The following is a 22,254-nucleotide window of genomic DNA, read 5'->3' as shown; positions in this document are numbered from 1 at the left end:
GAATGACAGAAAACATCTCAATGTCTGGCATGGAGTCAACCTCATTTCAATCCGGGACGGTCTAATAACAAGGACTATATACATTCCCCTTTCAGAGCAGCACTCCAACCATTTTCAATTTTGGCAGGGGAGAAAGCAGAGTATTTTTACCTCCAGTCTTCTCTGTCAAACTCTGAAAAGGCCAAATGGGAAGTGGTGGGCAGTTTCTTCACCACCTCAATACCAAATATTGTGGTGGCTGTTTACAGTGGAGTCGGGCTGCAGGGAGTAAAACACAGAGTGACAGGCCGAGGTCTCGGCACAAGGGCAAAAAGCTGTGAGTCTCTTCCCTGGTCACTTCATTCACTCCTCTTTTGTATGTGTGTGTGCGTGTGTGAGAAAGCCCATACACACACAGGCGTCACTCTCTTCGCTTATGTTGTATGCATATATAGCATATACATACAACTGCATTCTGGTTAACTTTTGTCATGCCGCTGTGTGCCCGCCTCGAGGTAGGAAAGGCATTCAATAGTTGCCGTTCCACCTCGGCGATCAACTTCAGATTATCAGTCTTTCACAGTCAAAGCGGTCTGTGGCAAGAGGAGACGAGAGAGGATAACAAACAAAAAAGAAAAAGAAAATATAATGGTCATGTGAGAGCATGCGCGGCTATCTTTGTCGTGTTTTTGTCCTCTTTCTTGGTGCTAAAATGCTTTTCAGTTTTCATATCCTCCCCTGTATTCTCTTCTCTCTGTTGTGCCTCGTGCTGCCAGTGCCATCAGGCACACAGCTGTAGCCACATGAATCCGCCCGGAGAGGGAAAGTATGCGGGCTTACATGAACACATGGAGTGTGTGTATGTGTGTGTGTCTGTGTGTGTAGCTGTGGTGAGGTGAGCACAGAGATTGGGGGAGGGGGGGTGCAGTATTTACACAGGACAACCTTTAATGACAGTCAGTCCCACGGGTTTGGACCTGCCAAAACCAGATTGTGTGTATGAGCTTTGTGCTAAAAATGTCCACCCCACTTTTTGTGCATGTTTGTGCAGTACTGATGCGAGTCTGCAGAGATGAGTTATGAGTGCGCACGGGTGTGTGTGAATGAGACAGAGTGTGCTAGTCTATCAGTGAGGCCGCATACTGGCATGCTTCACTTTCTCAATGTCAAGCAAACACATATTCAACAGCAACTAACGTCACAACACTTGACACATATCGCACCCACAGACATTCTTTTCCAGCGCACATTCAGAGTGGCATCGGTAAGCCTATTGCCATTACTATAGAATGTGTCATTGTCAGCTTTCATCACCACCTAAAGAAATGACAAGCGGGTCTGGCGCCTCGTTTATAAATCAGTGCGTAGGTTTGATGCTAAAATTGTGCATGCACACAAAGGAAAATGTACACACACCTGCAGTCAGTGTACCCGTTATAAATCGCAGTCCACCTGGAAATAGGGTGGATGAGCTCCATATCCCATCATCTAAACACCCACATTCAACTATATATGGTCAGTGCAAATGAATGTGCATCGAGTGATGTCGCTCATCAACAGGTTACGTGGTTCTCTAGCAGTGTGAATCCTTGCACATCCATCATGCAGCTTTATGCACGAGTGTCAGCATGGTTATTTCTTCATACCTTTCCCAAATAATCAATATTATCCAGCTAGATATACAACAAGGAAAACAACTTTTTTATTGGGCAAAAAAAGCCTTAATTTTATTTTTTCACTAAAAACTGTTTGATATAACAGATGCTACAGTAGCATCTATGCTATCGCTTGAGGAGCCACCATTGTTGGTTTTGAACAACAACTCTCACACTACCTAACACTTGTGCTGATTGGTCAGAATTGATGAGGTTTAACTAGCTAAAGGCTTACGGACATGGATTCCCTGAGGATTCCCTTGCTAGATAATAAGAATATGGATTATATAGTAATAACATGTTATTCCAACAGGATTTTTCATAGAAGGCAGTAATAAATCACTGTAGGCTGAATTTTCTGTGCACATTTCTGTTCATAATGTCTCACCGTGACAGCTTATTTGGATTCTTAGACAGTTTTCATTTTTAGTAGCATCTGTGCTTTTCCTGCAATGACTGTCATAATTTCAGACAAGAGAGTAAGCCATTGTAATGTTCAAGAAACCAGTTTAAGAACATTTTAGCTTTGTGATGCGAAGCTTTATTCGATAAACATCAACTATACCAAAGAAGTGACACCCGGTGTGGTGCTCTGCTGCAGTAATACATCTGCTTGAAGGTCTGACATGCTGTGCATTCAGAGATGCTCTTCTGCATACCTTTGTTGTAACAATTGGTTGAGTTACAGTTGCCTTCCTATGTGCTTGAAGCAGTCTTACCATTCTCCTCTGACCTCAACAATGTATTTTCATCCAGAAAACTGCCGCTCACTGGATATTTTCTCTTTTTTAGGCCAGTCTTTCTAAACCGTGCAGATGGTTGTCTGGGAAAATCCCAGTAGCTCAGCAGTTTCTGAAATACTCAACAACCATGCCACATTCAAAGTCACTAAGTATAAGTATATAAATCTCTATATTATATTACTATATTTATCAAAATATGTTTGATTTCCACAATAATTTATTTAAGGCCCACCAACTATTTGTTTGACACTCTTCAGCAAATGACATGGTTTATCCATGGATCCTTGGATAAAGTGGACCATCTGCTGACTGTTAAAATGTATTAATTGGAGCTGGAGTTTTTTTTTTTGTTTTTTTTTGGGTCGAAACAGCAAGCAGTAGTGTTTCATGTTTACTAAATTAGATTTAAATTACTTCGTTTTTAAGTGCTATAAAGGCAGTATGAATAAAACTCCTGATCACAGTGTGTATTTGTAGAATATCGCACATACTGCATGTTTATCACTTTGATAGATGTGCTCGGTTTAAGACTAAAGGGCTACACCGATATATTTGCATTTAGCAAATCTGACAGATGAATGTACTTAAGTGAATTAATGAAAAATGCTGTGTTCTCAAACTTTAAAATACTTAAGATTCATAAGTGCACAGACATTGTTTTATTCTCAACTTTTTGCGCTTTAATTGTCTCATGTCAGCAATTGTCTTATGTTTGTCCAACATGGTTTTATTACTTGCCAGGGAAAGAATTACTTATTCTGTGTACACTTCCTGAGATTTCAAAGTGACAACAGAGTCTGCACTTGCTGTCATTTACTGTAAATAGCTGGGAGCATATCTGTTCTACCACACACTGATTCCTGTCAGCCTCTCACCATGAAGCTGTGCACTTTGTGTGTCTGCATTTCTGCATGGAAACTGTTACTGACTGGCTTGTGTTAATTCAATGAAGTACTTCCATGGTAACATGTTTTCCTGTTTGAATTTTAATCAAACATGAGCCAGTCTTTTTTAGCCAGGGATGTGTTTTGGCTGTAAGAGTGGGTGCAGTGTTTCTGGCTCTGATCTGTAGCTGTTCCAGTGAATGCCATCAGATATTCACAGTGCCATCTCTGATGTCACAGCTTTCCATCCTCCTTGCCAGCTTCATCAGTTTTGACACAGAGAAATAGACTTGTGCGTTTGGGTCTCTGACAAATTACAGCAGTACAATCTACAGTCTTTGAATAATTTAACACCGTACTACCTTTTTTTGATCGGGGGGGTTGGAAAAAACAAAAAACACAAACACACCAAACTGCCCACTTTTCTCTGCAGAAGGTATCATCTGCCTGTCCTCTGAGATTTTGAAATCTTGTATCTTTCTTTATCTACAAGTGATGAGCATTTTTCTGGCATCGTAGATGCTGGTGGCTGTCTCCAGAGAAAGCGCAGGTGCCCGTGCTCCAAACATTTTCCCTGTGGGGAAATGGTCGGAGCACGGGCTCTCTCTCTCCCGGTCGGAGAGAGAGAGGGGGGCAAAGCGAGTTGGAATAATAGTTGATCTACGCCGGGAAGGATTATTTTGTACATCTCTTTAATAGAGACCAGAGGGAGAGGAGGAGTAGCAAAAGCTGGTAGGACTGTAGTAAAGTGACTCTGTTTCATATAGAGTCTCCCTCTCCTCCTCCTAATGAGCATTCTATTAGCAGCTAGGGGACGGATTTAGGCAGTTAGGCATACGGAGAAGGCTGGCTAACAATGCAAGCGGTTAGCTAAACAGCTGTTCTCTCTCTGCTGCCACCTCCCATCTTCGGCTAATGAAGCCCTCACCGATGAACAGGAGTCCCGTGACATGCAGGAGAACCGCCACAGACATTCAGTCAGGGACTCTCAGTCACTCACAATCCTCCTATAAAGTCTATGTCGAGGATAGCTTCACCGATAGGACAACTCGGGCTCCAATTAGATAGTGGCTCTAAGGGGAACCCTAAGAATAGCACATTTGGCGAGCAAGCTCAGACAATTTTACGAGCACTCCGTCCTGCTCCGTATTTGGTAACCAAACACCGACTTTGTGTTTTTCTGGCTGGAAAATGTCCGAAGCTATGAAGCATTTCATATCAGATAATAAACTGATCACAGGGATGATTTTTGTGAAATGTTGCACTGTTACATTTCATTATCCTCTACAGTGTGAGCAGTGCTCACAGTGGTGGGCATCGATCAAGATTAGTGGCACGCCATATGGGTTTGTCAACATCCGAACCACTGCAGAGGATGCGCGCTCTCCAAACAGCCTTCACTTAAACAAGGAGAAATGATTCAGGGGTGGCGCCTATTTTTCATATTATAAAATATGATGCAGCATTATGTCTGGCTAACAAAAGAAACACTATTTGTTTTACTTAAATGTTCAGTCTGTCAAAGGCTTGATTATGTACTGAAAGCCTGGGTCACCTTCAAAATGATACACGGTTAAGATTTACTTTGCAGGTATTCTTGTTTGCTTTGTTGAGCAGTCACTTTAGCTGTCAAAGCCTGCTGGCATGCTTAAATGAAGTGCTTTTTTTTTTTGAATGTGCAACTGCATCAAAGCTTGGGCAGGAAGTGTCAGGATTCTAAAAGTCTGCTTAGATTTTGAAGCAATTAGCCAGGTGCGCTTACTGTGGGTGAGAAAATAGGAGTTCAGTGCAATTTCTTTTCTGGTCGTTGTTCACACGGTTACTTCTGCCACTCTGTTGAATATTAAACACCACATCACGAACAGAGGCGTAAGGGTTCCTTTTAGTGTTTTATTTAATCTGACTTTGTTACCTTTGCTGGATTTCGCGCAAGATTGCTTTGACTCATACGTCGCTGTTCTTGTTTTTAATTTAATGAACTGGAGGCTCACTGGTTCCTGATCCACCACAACCTCGAGCTTTGAAAAACACTCGAGGAGGCATAATCAATTTGAGGCAACACCTGTTTTCTTGTTATTGTATAAACAGTTCTTTTTTTTAAACTCAAAACTATTGGTCAAAACAAATCCGTGAACCGGTGCGATGATATGAAATATAAAAACTTTATGTGTGGAAAATTTTCACATCAGTACACATTACTGTGCAAAAGTCTTGAGGAATGGCTCCTTTAATTTTTGTGCTTTCAAAGTGGTCTTGAGCTATAGTGCTCCAGGCTTTCTGGATGTCTTTCAAATTTTTCTTTTGGACACTGAATGCTTTTTCACTTGTTACTGATTTTCAGTCCAGCCCTTGTATCCGACTATTTTTAGGTGAATGTTTTTGTGTTTGTTTGTTTGTTTGTTTGTTTGTGAAGCCACTTATGGCAGGAGTTCTAGTTACATCGATTTCTATGTGTTTTCTGTGTTTGTGTGTTCTGTTTGTGTCTAAAGACATGCAAGTAGTGGGGTTAGGTTAACTGGAGATTCTATATTGCCCATAGGTTCGATTGGTTTTGTCTCTCTTTACTAGCCCTGCAATACACTGACAACCTGTCCAGGGTGTACCTGCCTCTCACCTGATAGTAGCTGGGATTTGTGCAAGCGCAGCCTAAATTGGACAAGTGGAAGAAAATAGATGGATAATAAAGTATTATCTTAACCATTTCAAAAACACAAGAGCTACAATCACAATACTAAAATAGTTAAAATATCAGCCCAGCAAAACAAGCAAATTAATACAGCTACCTTGGGGAGACAGTTTACACTGAGGAGTGCCCAGGGGTGCAACTTACTACTGAACAGATGTGCTTCACTGCAAACTGAAATCGTATTCTTTGCATTTGTGCCGCAGTGCTTTTACTCACAGGCACAAGTCTTGGGAGGGGACCTCACCAAAGGCTAACTGTGAAGGCTGACTGAAAGTTAAAACTAAACAAAAACAGATGAATATTAACTCTACTCTTCCTAATAAACCAAACGAGGCAACTCAGTTCAAATACAAAACACTTCTGTGGTTAATATATTGAAATATGCAATCAAGCTAACATACAAGAGACAACAGAGTAGCAGGGGAGATCACTACAAAGGAGAAAATTGGCTGTTATCTGCCTTACTGTAGTCCAAACTAGAGATTTAATGCTGTGATCCTTTTCACCACTGTCAGGCTCTGGGCAGCCAGAAAGCCACCAAGGAGATAACAAAGCTAGTCCACAAACATTAGGATCAGGAAGACTATAACAGAAAGAGAGTTACTACACATGTTTTGACAGTTAGTTTAACACGTTGAGTGCATTTTCTAAATACCTACAAGCAGAATGAGACCAAAAAGCAAAGAGAGACTTAACAGTGGTTAAGGTGCCCCTTGTAATCAAGCTCTGATCAGAGAGCTAGAGGACGAGTCAGGGTTAATGCTGCGTTCAAAAGCAATACTCAGGTGAAGAGTGTTTTTTTCACTGGGAATTCCCTTACAACACACTTAACACTGACCTATGAATCACTCAAGCATAAAAAGACCCCTTTTAACTCAAGAGATGAACCAGTGTTGTGTCTACACACAACAAGAACCCTAAGGCAATTTCTTACCACCTTGTTGCAAAGACACATAATTTGTTCCCATTTCTTTAGTCGAATCTCTAAAAAATGTCAAAGATAACACAGTTTGACAGGCATAAAATTGTACTTTTGAACCAACAAGGTGATTTCCAAAGAGCTAGTATCCAAAAACATTGCATATCTCAGCATGGTGTGTAGCATGTCCTTAAAAATGTGAGGAAACCAGACAAATAGAGGGCAACACGAGAAGTTGTAGGTCTGAAAAACCGTGTAAAACTTCTGAAAGTCAAGGCCTTAAAAAAATAAGAAAAAAAATATTGAAGCGGTGTGTGGGATCATCTTTACAGAGAATGTAACAAAAGGCATCATCCAAAGAAGAGCTGTAGAATATCCTTCATGAAGCTTGTAGAACTAAAGACTACTTAAAGATTGTGAAACTTTTCACACAGGTCCTAAAACCCCAATATATCCCCCAAATATAAAAACAGTTACACGTTTGATGGTTGCTAAAGTCAGAAGTTTTCAAATTCTACACATGAGCAGTTCAACGTGGCTCAGGAGAGCCAAATCCTTCTAACTATTGAATTGTAGCTGCAGCGTTCTAACCTGGCTATACTGTCAATGCTGCAAATGTTGTGTATTGATAAATCATGTGCAAAGATTGTGAGATTTCTATGTATCAGTACACAAATTTCCAGGGGTAAAACCAGAGCTGGTTATTATTTTTCTTCCTTTTCACACAGCCAGAGGTTTAGTAAAAAGATAGACCCACTGTACCAGGATGAGACATTTGTATTGGCAATCTGTGCATGTTCTGTCTCCCAGAAAGATGAGACAGAGGAGCCAGGAGCAGTGTAGACATATAGATACAGGGCAACATGCACATCGATAACTTTACATCACACACCAGTGAATTACATGAGCACAAAGATACTGCAGTGAACTTCAGCATACTATTTTATTTGAGGCAGTTGTGGCAAAGGGCAAAAAAGTAAATCGGGCTCTCCTCCGTTTTGAAGTCCTATATCTGTGGCACAAAGGGAGCAATTTGTAGAGTGCACCAAATTATACTCTTATGATTGCTCAATCATTGTGGTATAGGAGGTCAACTGGTGGGTGGGCTCCACATCTTTGTTAAAAGCATGCAGAAGCCATTACCTGTTGCTAAGATAATACTTTATTTGTAGCATTTGGATGGTATAAAGGTAAAAAGTGAACTTTTCTTCTCAAAGCATTTGTCTCTAAAACCTGTAACAGGTAACCTCTCAGTTCAAATACGAACCAAAAGTGATCACTGTAACCTGAGATAGAAGTTCCTGTTCAGGAGAGGGAAACTGTCTTCAAGTTGTGAAATAGCAAATTGGCAATGTTGTTCTGTAACAGTTGCATTCGATTTGGTGAGTCACTCTCTTTTACCACTGAAAAGGATCTATAGCTTATGTTACCTCTCTAAGCAAAAAATCTATTACAGTCTTGTGGGACTGAGAGCTAAAGATTTAGTCTTTTTGTCAGTTTGCACAATGTTGGCCCTTTACAGTAGGGGTTTCTGCTTGTCAGCATGTTTGCTGAAGTTCGTCTCATTGGGGATTTTATTGTGCTCAGACTATGCAAATTTTTACAGCTAATACATTTGCACTGGCCGGAACTGAACGACTCAAACGCTGAGCTACAACTTGTGACTGCACGTCACAGCCTCACACACGCACAGTGAAGAGCTGAGGTGTAAATTACAGCACATTATGTCACTGGTAGGAATCCAGATGGTATACACGAATATCATTGTCTGCATCACACTGTGATGGGCTCTCGGCGAGAAAATCCCACGAGCTCGGCCCAACTGCAAAGTAATTGGACTGATGTTTTTTTCCTATGCGACACTTCTTATCGCACACTGAAAAAACAAATTTTCCTTCAAACCATCTTGTCTGTAAGCACAAACCGTACCAAGTAGGGTAAATGTAAACAGAACGATGCATATGTTTCTGGATGCCTATAATCATGAAGCAGGCAAGTATTTTTCGCTTTGTATGGATGGAGTAGTTTGAGGAGAATGGAGTGAGAGTAAAATCATCCATTTCCTATTTGAAAATAATGTAGGAATTTGAAAAACATCACCGAAAAGCACTCGGAAACACCTGGTAAGGCTCCCTTTTTCCACCAGCGGAGGATGTACACACATAAATCACATGTTATGAAAACCTGTGAAATTGACGAGAAACGCGATGGCGCCTTCAAGCATGGCGTGCCTTAAAAGCAGCTCCACAGTATCCATCTGTTATTCATGCAGAGACACTGAACGCTTTTCTTTTCCTCAGCCGAGAAAACAGATGCACAGCCACCGAAGGACTGACCCAGCTAGCCGTGGAGGTGAGCTGTCAGCTACAACAAGCAAACACGGAGTGCTCGGGGTCATCGCTAAAGGGGAAAGTTCAGCTAATTACACTGTAGTTGTTCATCTGGCAGACAAACACAGAAACAACCATGTATTTATTAAAACGTTTCACTGGCCTTTTTCGCCTGGTGCAGAATGCCTAATGAATGAGTACAAACAATCATGGGTATAACAAAAAAAAAAAAAAAAAGAAAGAGCGAAAATCACATTTTAACAAGCAGGAAAGAGGGCAACAAAATAGGACGACATAAGGAAAATAAATAATAGGAAATAAATAAACTAGATGGACATAATGAAATGTGAAAATGGCGTAAAGGGAAGACAGTGAGCGGGAGAAATTGGGCTGGTTTGTGTTGAACAACAGCGACCAAAGAGAGAGAGAGAAAGCGAGGGAGAAGGTGTGAGAGGAGGAGGGAGGTCAGTAGAGATGTGGAGATGGGCGGAGGAGGAGGGGGAACGATGAGCCCCCAGTGCTCAGCTGTCAGTGCTTCCTCTGCAGGTGGGGCAGGAGGAGTGCCAAGTCCCTCTCTCCCACTCACACAGACACCCATGCATCGCTCTATAATGGATGCTTTACACTGGTGCCAGAGAAAGACTGAGGCAGAGAGAGGGAGACATGGTGAGAAGACGAGAAGAGACACGGGGGAGGGCGCGCAACAGAGAAAGAAAGAAACTGCTTTGAGAACAAGGAAAAGGAGCTCGAGAAAATGCCTCGGAGATGAAGGTGCTAGAGTGGGGATGAGTGCAGCGAGGAAATAGACAGACAGACAGACAGACAGACGGAAAGAAACCTCCATCAAGTCATTAGACCAATAAAGAGAGGAAGCAGACCAGACAGTCTGGGAGCAATATGATGCAGCTATTGGTATGATTGATCCAAAGCCTAAGAGGATCAAAGAACAGTAAGGGCACAGCGAGGAGCTGTGCCACCATTCCCCTCACCACTGCTGTCACTGTTTATTAGGAGCTGTTTGAATGCGCCCTTGACAATGATTTATCAAGAATGATTCATAGATTACATCTACCTGAACTAATGACTCGCCAGCCTCTTCACCGGGGACTGCAGGTCATAAACAGATGACATATTCTGTAGTGACCTCGTTCATCAGCTGCGATTAGATCCCAAAAGTAATCTTGGCAATACATCACCAGATGGGTCTCCTTGTATTATCTTGAAGAATGCTGCTTAGACAGCCCGTGTGTGCCACGAGTCTCTCAAGCTGCTGAGGTCTATCGTACCAGTTGTGGGTCCTGGGCTGCAGGTATATGCAATGCTCTGAGGTATTACCTTGGTTGATGGAGGCATGGATTTACTAAAGTACTCAATTATCCACTGCTTCTTACTCTGACCTGCTGCTTGTCTCTTTAACACCTATAACTCCATGCTTTATAGGCTCAAAGAACTGCTGCAAGCTGAGACAGACTGATGTCTGGAGCACTTGAATAAACTGCTTTCTCCGTTTTAGGACCATTTGTCAATTCTTCATTCCTCGGCTCTCTCCTTGTGAGGGATAGGTAAAGCTGCCACACTCTGATGGACAGTCCGACTGGATATTATTTTCTAGAGTGTTCACCTCAAACTGGCAATCTGACCTCAAAGGCTTCTTTACCCTCATAACACCCCTCCCAATTAGGCTATTTACAATTTCTTTCAGATTCAAAAAGAGTGTAATACCTTTTATTTGGTGGGTAATCCTCAGTCTTTGTGTAGGAAAAAATTAGGCAATTTTGCTTCACTATACAAAGTCGAAGACACCGTCCTTCAAAGAGTGACTGAAAAATGTCTCAAAGACCACTTGTTAAAAGCAGTTTGCTTTTTCCACACAATGAAGGCGACGGTATGTGGCAGACAACAAAGCCGAGTAGTCAGCGTAAATAAATACAAGCATTCTTGCTCCGCAGAGATGGCATCCCCCTGGTTTAATTATCGCTCTTGTCAATCGAGGTGGAAGAATACAGCACCTGACAAGGCGCGTCCCCATTCTCTCATCTCGCATAGGTCTTTTTCACACCCTGAAATGCACAGACACCCTTCAGCAAACAGCCAAATCAAACCTCGAGATAGAGGCATTCTGTTGCCCCAAACACCCAGGTAACTTTACAGTGTCGAGTCGCTGAATGCTTTTGACACCTTAGAAATGGGGTCTATTCAAGTTTGACAATTGTCCCTGAATTTTCTCAAGCTGGATGCATTTGCACAACAATGGCAGCTGCATGGTGTATGAATAACATCCCAGGGATGCGGTTATGCTGCTATCTTTCCTGGCGACTCCGAGGAAAATTCCAGCTCTTGCGAGGTACCTTTATTTGTTGCTTAAACCAGACAGGGAAAGGATGGGTAAACCCACACAAATGAAGTGGGCCAAGAATGTAGATGGATTGCACCTCTAGATCTGTACAGCAAGAGCTCAGTGCAGGGACATTAGCAGGCCTGTAGGCCATTCCGCAAGGAGAACGTCCCATGAGTGTTGTTTCAGAAAGAAAACCCACACGTGTTATTTTTCAAAGGTCATAGCCAGACGTAGACCAACATTACAGTTAAAGAAGTGATTCACTGCAACACTTAGGTGCTCTTTATGCAGCCTGTTGGCCTCCTTCTTCACTCTCTAAGACAGGGTAATTTAAAGCAGCATATATATTAGCCTTAAATTACGTGTTGTATCTCAAGATGCACCAGTGAATAAGAGCACAAGTTTTCAAGGCTCAACGCACCCTTGCAATTCCAAGCATGCATAGAACAACAGTGTTTGTGTTCTTTACTCACAACTACAGGACAACTACAAGCCTGCGTGTGCATCATAAATGCTTATCAGAGCAGAGGCTGGATGCCAACACACGCACTGAGTTAAAACACGCAGATTGATTTGAGGTCAAATAGATGGCATCATTATTTTCCCCCCTTGTTTTTGCTTTGGAATCAGTCAGAATAAGTCCCTACATTGCCCTTCAAAATTTGAATCTTCTCAAGCTGAAAGAGATTCAAAGTCCAGTGTAAAACAGAATGAAAGTCTACAAAGTTATAATGCATGGAATACATAAATTAACAAGATCGCACAAGCCATGACACCGATGAGCTCTTGGAACATACACACAAATCCTTGCCCGTACACACCTACCAGGCTTGAAACTGTAACATATCACATATGTTAATATGCAGTGCACATTAAAGCTGGGGACTTCAACCATGCTGATTTAGGGTCAGTATTTGAACAGCATATTAAATGTGCAACGAGGGGGAAAACACACACTGGATAAAGCCTACAGCAACATCCAAAAAGGCTACAGAGCAACCCCTCTACCACATCTAGGTTTGTCAGGCCACATGTCCATGCTGCTGATCCCTGCATACACTCCCATTAGGAAAAGAGCCTCCACAGTCACAAAAACTGTGAAAACCTGGCCAGAAGGTGCATCACATCAGCTGCAGGACTGTTTTGAAAACACGGACTGGAGCGTGTTCGAACATCAGGACCTTGAAGAGCACACAACATCAGTGCTCTCATATATTAACTTCTGTGTCAACAGTGTCACTGTGGACAAACGTCTCCGGGTGTATTCCAACCAGAAACCCTGGATGACTAAAGAGGTCCAGGTCCTGCTGAAGCAACGTGACGCAGGGTAACCGCAAGGGTCCTAAAAGAGTGTGCAGACCAGCTGGCTGGGGTCTTCACTAAGATCTTCAACACTTCACTGTCCCAGTCCTGCATCCCGCCGTGCCTAAAGTCAGCCACAATTGTCCCACTGCCAGAGCGTACTAACATTAGCAGCCTCAACGACTACCGATCAGTTGCTCTAACAACTGTTATAATGAAGTGCTTCGAGAAACTGGTCCGACGTCACATCGTGTCCTGCCTGCCACCCACACTCGACCCGCTCCAGTTCGCATACAGAGCTAACAGATCAACTGAAGATGCCATTGCTACAACGCTCCACACCACCAGCTCTCACCTGGAAGTGCAGGGCCGTTACGCCAGGCTGCTCTTTGTTGACTTTAATACGATACTCCCGGACAGACTAATAGTTAAACTGCTGGAAATTGGACTTCCTTCTACCACCTGCCGATGGATCAGAGACTTCCTCTCAGACCGTGTACAGAGAGTTAGAGTGGGCCTCATCTTTCCACAGCCCTCAGCCTCAACACTGGCTCTCCATAAGGCTGTGTACTGAGTCCCCTACTGTACACTCTGTACACACATGACTGTGTTAGTACCCACCCAGACAACTCAGTCATCAAGTTTGCAGATGATACCACCGTGGTGGGGCTCATCTCTGGGGGAAATGAGACGGCGTACAGAGCTGAAGTTCAGAGGCTGTCAGATTGGTGTGTAGGTGGGTAGGTGGGTATCTGGACCTCAATACCACCAAGACAAAAGAACTGGTAGTTGACTTCAGAAGAAGGAAGTCTGAGCTGCAGCCTGTCAGCATCAACGCGGAGTGTGTGGAAAGGGTCTCCAGTTTCAGGTTTCTGGGTGTGCACATAGACACAGACCTCCAATGGAGCTCTAACATCTCTGCGGTTTTAAAGAAGGCCCAACAGCATCTCCACTTTCTGAGAATCCTCAGAAAAATGGACCTGAAGAAGGAGCTGCTGACCGTCTTCTACCGCTGCTCCATTGAAAGTGTGCTGACATATTGCATCGGTGTGTGATTCTCCAGCTGCACCACAGCACACAGAAAGGCACTCCAGGGAGTCATCATTAGGGCCCAAAAAATCATTGGACATCCTCTTCCCTCCCTGAAGGACCTGTACAGCACTCGCTGTCTCAAGAGGGCACGCAGCATCCTACGGGAGTGTACACACCCAGAACACCGGGTGTTTAAGCTGCTGCCGTCTGGCAGGAGGTTCAGGCTGCTGAGGTCCCGAACAAATAGACTCAAGGACAGCTTTTACAACAGGGCAATAGCCCTAATCAATGCAAATAGCTGACCTGACTGGCTACCTACCTGGACTTTTTTTTTTTTTTTTTTTGGGGGGGGGGGGGGGGGGGGTAACAACGGTAAAAACAGTAACAATAATAACATTTATATTTATAACAAGGTGCAATAACAATTAATGTGCAATAATAACAGTGTGCAATTCAAATACACTTACTCTTCTTTTTTATTACTAAGTTAATATACTGTGTTGTGTTGTTTGTGTTGCGTTGTTATGTGTCGTATCGTGTCGTGTTGTGTTATATGAAGTGCCGACATAGGACAGTTTTCCAATTTCATTGTACTACTGTACTATGTATGACTGTGCAATGACAATAAAGAGTTATCTTATCTTATCTTATCTTATCTTATCTTATCTTATCTTATCTTATCTGTTAGCCAGAACTGAGCATGAAAAAAAATCATCTCTTGTTAATCATCTCTGAGTTTTTACTGTTTTTTTATGATTTCTTCGTGCTGAAGAATAATAAGTGTTACCTGATTATCACCTCCGCATTATTATGTTGTGACACCAATGAGCCGCCCACTGGAAGGCTAAATTAATACTCTCATAGACATAGGGGAGTAAAGAGGCGCAGAAGTTGGAGTGTGGCTGCTTTAAAGAACAAGTACATGTCAGGCTGTGTATTTTTGACCTATTGCAGGTTCCTGCTTGTACTTTTTGAGTGTTTATTTCTGTACCGTGCATGTAGAAACTGCCATTCTTCTACACTAGGTCTGGTATTTCGTGCATGCTAATGAGCTTCCTTCCATCTTGTCTTCGTTCTGGTGTGTTGATATTTTCTTTAAGCTGCAGATTGAGCAATGCTTGCCCATTTTAGAATGAGCACCACTGTCGTGGTGTAGGAACGCTAAGTCTAATATTTCTTTAAATTACAATCATTGGCAAGCTAACGCCAGCAGGTTAACACTACAATCAGCTATTTTTGCAGGACCTCATACTATAAACACAGACTGAATGCTTTAGTTAGCCTTTTGTGTAAGTGCATAATTATGTTGTAATATCCATCACTGTATGACTCACTGCTCTAACAAGCCTGCTATTTGTTTTACTTGGTTTTCACTTCTTCACTTCTTTCACTTTCACTGGACTCTCTTTTAATCTTTCCTTTCATATTTAGTTTGTTAGGATTTGTGTTAAAGAATCCCCCTTAACAGCATTAATAAATAATTGATAAAGGTTTTGTTTATGCGATGATTTCAGGGCCACAGTCCCCGATGGTAGTAAATGTCATAAAATACCTTGTGGATCTATCAAATCCCATGAAACAAGAAGGGCTAAATCCATGTTCAAAATCAACCTTTGCTTGAATCTCAGTTATACTCTTGAAGCTTTGTGGCTGTATCTTACCTACCTGGCTAGTTATGCTCTGTGTCTTCCAAAACACATTTTGAAAGAATGACACTAAAAACACTAGACACTCACAAATTTAAAACAACATCGGTGGCCTGTAATAAAGTTCATCAATCCAATCACACATTCTATCGCTTAATCAAATCCTCTCCTGTTCTTCCCACTAAATAGATTCAAACCTATGCCCTCTCCTGAAAACAAAGTACCTGCTCCCTTGCCCTCATGGTTCATGGGGTTTAAGTATTTGCGAGGAGGCGTCTTGCATTAAAATGCATTTGTACTCCTTGCACTTCTGTAATAAAACCCAGGCATTTAACATGTGTATTTATGGTTCTCAATAACCCAGAAGTCTTAATAAAAATGAAAGCTGACATTGGCATGAAGGATCCTCCTCACTAGCTGTCTTTAATGTCCAGAACATTCCATTAAAATGGGAGCACTTCCTTAGAAGTGGAGCTTTTATCCTGATTGCTTACTGGAAGAGAGGGAGGAAGGAAAAAAAAGAAAAAAGAAACCGAACGACCTTCAGCGCCTCTACACCTAGCCCTTCCCTCATGTGTGCGCTGTGAATGGACACGCCTGTGCTGACATATGTGCAGGGATGAGATGCACACTGACACTGAGTGTGAATGGCATAGTATATTTCCTTTGGGTTTTGAATTGAGCAACACTTCTTTGAATCTCTAGAGATATATGTACAAATGCACATGTCTGAGTCACTGGGCACTTGGTATTCTGCTCATGCACAGAAAAGCCATCTCAATTTTGAAATCATAACGATTATTATTTAGGAGATAGGGGAAAAAGCCAAATCTGAATGTTTAATTAGCGCCTGTGCGATGCCAGATAGATAATACATGGGACTTGCTAATGTCCTTTCTTTTGAACTTCTTTAGCCATTTTCTTTTTGAAGATGGAGAAAAAAAGAAGATGGGGACAGAGATTTTCCTCAGTGGGAACACAACTGTTGAGCTACATTTAATAAGCTGGTCAAAAACACTCTCCTGCCGAGAGAGACTGCGCTTTTAATGACCATTCTGCTTCCAAAGTCTCAGATGTGCAGCAAGATTGCTTGCCACATACCAGACAAGGCAGCCATCTTATTAATAGCAACACACCACACATGCTGCAGACTAGGGAGCAGAAACCTAGAGAGGGAGACAAGGGGAGAGAGACGCACTGGCACATGGTGAAAAAGAGCATGTCCCGTGCATGCTTTTACTGACTGTGTAGGCAAGGAGACAGATGGGTGAAGTAAGGACGAGATTGGATGTAGGAGGAGGCAGGGCAGGCACCATGGTCTAAAAAAGCTAGCCCTCGCGAGAAGGCATCCAGACCATCCTCCACACGGGCCAGGAGGAGAAAACTCCGTGATGGATGTACCCTGCGACTGGAGCCCTCGGCACGCCCACATGAAAACGCCACCAAGGCCAGGCCAGCGGAGCAGGCAATCAAAGAGAGAGGCCAGAGGGCCAGGATGATATAGGAGAATTCAGCTTATTAAATAAGCTTCAGGAGGAGCATGGAGCATCTAAAATAAGTTGTCACTCTGCCACCAACAGGCATGAAAAGAGTCTCGGTTAGATGGAAAGTCTATGCACTGCAGGCGGTGATGACAGACTTTGTACCGTAAGAGTGGGAATACTGTCATTAAATACACCAACACACCGGGGAGCTTCAGTACAGTGTGCCATCATTGATTTCCTCTTTTTTTTATTTTTTCACCTGGGCTTCATTATCGTGCATCTGAGCAGAACAGGAAGGGAAATGTTTGTGTATGTAGGGATGTAAATCTTATTCCATAATATCACATGTCCCACTACTATGAAAATACTACTTCTCTAGTGGAAAAGGGTTTACATGCAAGCAAGTTGGAGTATAAATTCAGGGGCTGTGTGGAGTGGTGTTTCTGACTCAATTTTCATTCAAACTGCAAAGTAGGAAACTCAATATAAGAGGCTCTATCAGAGATGCAACAGTCTGCTGACACGGATAGAAAATCATTACACAAGTCCATTACTAGAGGCCACCTGAAACCAGGTGTTCTTGTGTCACAGTTTGTAATTCAGTTGATTATATATTTTTACCTTTAATTTTCAACACTTTGTAGAAACGGACACTTTGATTCCTTTCTTGTTTGTGACGTTGCCTTGGCAACAACAGCATCTTACCAGTTTTCGTTTCGACGCTTAAGACCAAAGGAGGGGCGGGGTGGTGTACAGTGGAGGCTGTGAAAGCAGGTGCAAAAAGACATTTCTTCACTTGTATTTCCTGTCACATCCAGCAGCCCACTCCAGTCCTAAACTTTATATAATTACAACAATCTGTGCTCCCAGAGAGTCTGTGTGAAATCTGATTGCCATTGGTAACATTCACAGCAAGAGTCCTGGCGTGATAGAAGGCTTCCTGTTTCAATTTGCTAGGATCCCTCAAGTTTTACTGGCTTTTTCTTTTTTCTTATCCCATCAGTGGGGCATACATTTCCATTCAGGGGAAAAAACAGAGCCGGTAATATCCAATTTACTGGGAGGAGATGGTTTCTCTGGCAGTATAATAACATGCTACATGGAGCGTAGCATTATGAAGTATGAATAAAAAAAGGCATTTATGGTAAAAATTCAATTCAAAAGCAGTCATCAGTCATCGGAGGAAATCAAGGCAATTAGTAACACTTTAATGCAAATTGGAGAATGCAAAACATATCACAAATCCTTGGCACTGTAATGGGGTTCCAAGGAAGAGACGATCAAATGACCTCTTTCAAACTCACCCTGGTTGGTCCACTAATCAAAAATCCAAGAAGAGAGATTTCACTCTGTTCTTGAATAGTGTGTGCTTCTATGTGTGTGTTTGAGCTGGTGTGTGTAGTGATGGGGGTGTATCGCTTAATAGCTTTGTGGCCACAACACTGTCTGGGACCAGGCCTCTATCTACTGCAAGAGTGGTTTCTTTGATGTGGTTTACTTCCATGTAATGTACAGTAATAGCCCAGTGTTACACCTCCAGCCAGCTGTGTCCAAAGCAACATGTTTGTGGCTTGTTAACATGTTTGCAATGAGGCTACATGAGCCTGGCTAAATGTAAAAATCTCTCAGTTGGAAAATAACATATAAAAAAATATAACATCGCTTTGCTGACTGCAGCCTGTCGCATTCACACGACTGTGGTCAATTAAGAGTTAATTTATCTGAATTTTAGGAGCTGGACAGCCCCTCATACACTCCCATTCAAGTGCTTTGACTATATGGCCAATGTACTGGTACTTATATATATAGTTTGTCTAATACTCACATTGCAATGGATGGATCTGGGGAAACTCAAGGTTCAGTATCATTCCCAAGGATGCTTCAACATGCATACTGGAGTAGCCACAAAACTGTGCAATGACCTTCCAATTAGTAGACGATCCGCTCTACTTGCTGAGCCACAACTACCCATAATGCCTTAAATGACCCTTCCTACACCATAGGCAATTCATTCTCATTTTTGTACCTCACCCTACCTCCCCCAGCCCAGCTTGGGAGGCCAAGCTGAAGGCCTTTCGCCAAACTGCAACGTCAGATCCATGCATCCATCCATGATGTCAAATCTAATTGAGGATGCGGCTTTTAAATGTTTGCACAAAAACATGTAATAATTTCACTTTCGGTATTATGCATTTGGGCCTCCAGCAATTACTTACCTGTAATGCTCTATTTGAATTTAGTGATGCATTAGAAGAGGATTAGTACGAGGGATGTTTATTTCATGTCCAAGTCAAACGTGCATGTTGAATTTAGCATTAAAGACAAGTCCAACATGAGCAGTAAATCATCATGAGGTGACATTAAAGTAGCAGCTAAACATTGTGATTTTTTTTTTAAATAAAAAAGAAAACTTGCAAGTGTGCACCATTTAGCATGACATGGCTATCTTGAAAAGCTCTCCTTGACATACAGTGTCTTGCTTCCAGTATCACACTACACCCATTTTTTGGTACAGGGAAGAATACTAACAAACCGGCAGAATATGTCAAAGCCCACATGTGGCTTGAAATCCACCGTGAAGTTTCCATTTCTGGATTGAAAATCACATTCATTTGAATGCAAACATGTTTCATCTTCTTTCTTATGCTGCACAGTGAACTAGATTAGATTACTCGCTGTAACTCACTACCTGCATGACTAGATAATATCAAGAAGCCTGCACACCAGCAGGCACGAGCTGAACAGCTCTATCACACACAGCCCCACCACCACACCGGCGCCTCTGCCCCACTGTACCTTCAGAGTGATGGGAGAGCGTGAGCAGGCTGACACAAGAAGCTCCGATCCCAGAACCAAACACTGTGATGCGATTGGAATCTCCTCCGAAGAAGCCGATGTTCTCACTGATCCATCTCAAAGCCTGGATTTGGTCCAAGAGCCCATAGTTCCCTTTAGCTGCCTGGTCACCTGTGCTGAGGAAGCCTGCAACACAAAAAGAAGAAATTAAAAAGCCATGCAGTGAAAGCAAGTCAAATGAATCCCAGGCATAAAGTTGTTAGCCACTAAAGGTTATCCACAATGACGGACACCCCACCCCGGTTTTGTCAGAAGAACCACAACACCAGGTTACTGCGGTTGTGAAATCATGACTTATTGGATGGCTCTTGGCAAAATAGGAGTGTGTGTGACTGCATGCCATCTGCACTTTATTGGAAATCAATGCCATGTCTCCCTGGGTAAACACCCATCATCAACAATATTGAGCAGCCGTGATGAAAACCTTGCAAATCTATGAAAACTCTGCGGACAGAGAAAGAGGGAAAAAAAAGCTTCAAATGCTGCAATAATAAACAGTATGGAATGCACACACTGCACACGTGTTCTGCGTTTTATCCTGTCATTACCATTCTCTCTCCTGCTCCATAGTCCAACGCACTTACAGTCTAAACATTTACATCCAGCACTATTTATGTACATTTTCCCCCATGTCAGTAATCTGCTAGATTTGGACAATGAATTTCTCTTGGCTACATCAGCGCTCGTGTTCACACGCCACCCTTTCCCAGTTGCTCTCCAGGGCCTGAGCTCTGACGACTGATGGTTAATGGAGAGTCACGGGAGAAGATCAAAGGCAAGCAATCCCCAAAGTCCCCACGGTGGAGTCGGTGTCCGTCAAACCCATGAGCATGCATGTGAGGTGACAGATGGGTGATGTGTGGAAACCAGCACCCCACTCTCTTTAGCAGCAACGCTGCCAAACACTTCACAAGCAATGAATGTGTTGGTGGTGAATGTTTGGAAGCCTCCGGTGGTCCTTCGGCATCTCGGCATTGTTCCTAACATCTATTTCGTGGTCTGTTTCTCCGTGTAAGGATAGACTGTCAAAGCGAAAGAAGATTACGGTTTTGATATGAGCAACGCATAAAAAAGAATTACATTTTTTTGACTCAGGTCAGCATAACAATGCTCACTTTAGATGAACACTGATTAGAAAGTAGCTTTCTCTGTGGTCATTAGCTTGTTCATTGTGAGCAGTCTATGTACAAAAACCCAGCATGTACTCCACTGCTTATCATTTCTCTTTGTCTGAATCCGGGCACAATCTCCTATCTCAACCCGAACAGCAAACCCGCCTCGCCCTGAGGGCCTGTTGGCAGACATAAAGAGGGTGGGCAGGGGAAAGGCCAGGCCTGATCATCGATTGGAGAGAGGCAGTGGCACAGGAAGCAAAGCAGGAGACAAATGGATCAACAGATGGTCTCCTTCAGATGCATCCCTGAGGATGACAGAGCAGCAGGCCACATGCAGAGTGAGAGTGAAAGAGACAGACGCAGACGGAGAGAGGAGAAATCGGGGCTCCAATTGAAGAGCTTTTCCTTTTCTTTTTCTCTCGCGGCTCCTCCTCGCTTTCCGTCATCACTAAAGGACAACAGCTTTTACAACCTTCTCGAGGGTGCATGGAGGAGAGCGAGAGGGAGAGAGAGGGAGAGAGAGGGAGGAGAGACGTGACTCTCCCAGAATAACCCTCATTTGCAAAATGGTTCACACTTCACCAAGTGTATGTCAGTTGGGTTAAGAAATGTCAGGAGACTGGCATGTGAAAACGGACTCTGTACAACTGTTAGCCTAATTAAAAAGATACTGTAAACACTATCCATGTGGCATTGTAATATGCGGCATTGCTAAATGACGAGATGTAAATCATTAGAGCTGAATCCTCAGCTGGCACAGTTTAAAAAAAGAAAAACAAAACACAGTTTCATGCTACGGCCTTTTGTGGCTTCTTGTTTAGCCATGTTGATTCCTCTGCATAAATAAAACTGGTCATTAAAATGTAGAGGTGGAATCCAATATCTTAGACAGCAAGACATGCTGCAGGCACCATTTAAAAATACATCTAATATAGCTCCTGGTTATGTTTTAATTGGAAAGGTGACAGAAAGTATTTTCTTTGGAAAGCAATTAAGATAGCAATTAAGTAATTGTTTTTATGCATGCCTATTGCTATTTTTACATTGCAGACTTTTTACTATGGATGTGCCATTTTGCACATATTTGGAGTTGATGACCTATAAAACACCTCAGTCTCCTCTATGATTACAAAAAAATTACTAAAAAGTAAGCTTACTTCAATGACACATAACACACTGTATAGCTTCACTTTGGTTCTGGTTTGAGCTCTCCAAATTTCCCCTGAAGCACCAGCGACAGGGTTATAGATTCCAGATATAGCAGATGATCCCTGTCTGATCAGCA

The 22,254-nt window shown here is 42.6% G+C and overlaps 1 protein-coding gene across 5 annotated transcripts in view; it reads right to left on the bottom strand.

The window, feature by feature from the left end:
- Nucleotides 1-22,254, bottom strand: part of LOC146524413 (neuroligin-3) — a 137,021-nt gene that overhangs the window by 30,205 nt on the left and 84,562 nt on the right. For all 5 annotated transcript variants that reach the window (XM_085133472.1, XM_085133480.1, XM_085133487.1 and 2 more), the window contains one exon: nucleotides 19,795-19,980. In XM_085133472.1, coding sequence (XP_084989598.1) covers nucleotides 19,795-19,980 — 186 coding nt within the window. The remainder of the gene's footprint in view (nucleotides 1-19,794; nucleotides 19,981-22,254) is intronic.

This window comes from Neolamprologus multifasciatus, chromosome 2, assembly GCF_963576455.1.
Source record: "Neolamprologus multifasciatus chromosome 2, fNeoMul1.2, whole genome shotgun sequence".
NCBI classification, from domain to species: domain Eukaryota; kingdom Metazoa; phylum Chordata; class Actinopteri; order Cichliformes; family Cichlidae; genus Neolamprologus; species Neolamprologus multifasciatus.
The sequence above is the reverse complement of the archived record's forward strand: the minus strand, read 5'-3'. Positions and strand labels throughout refer to the sequence as shown.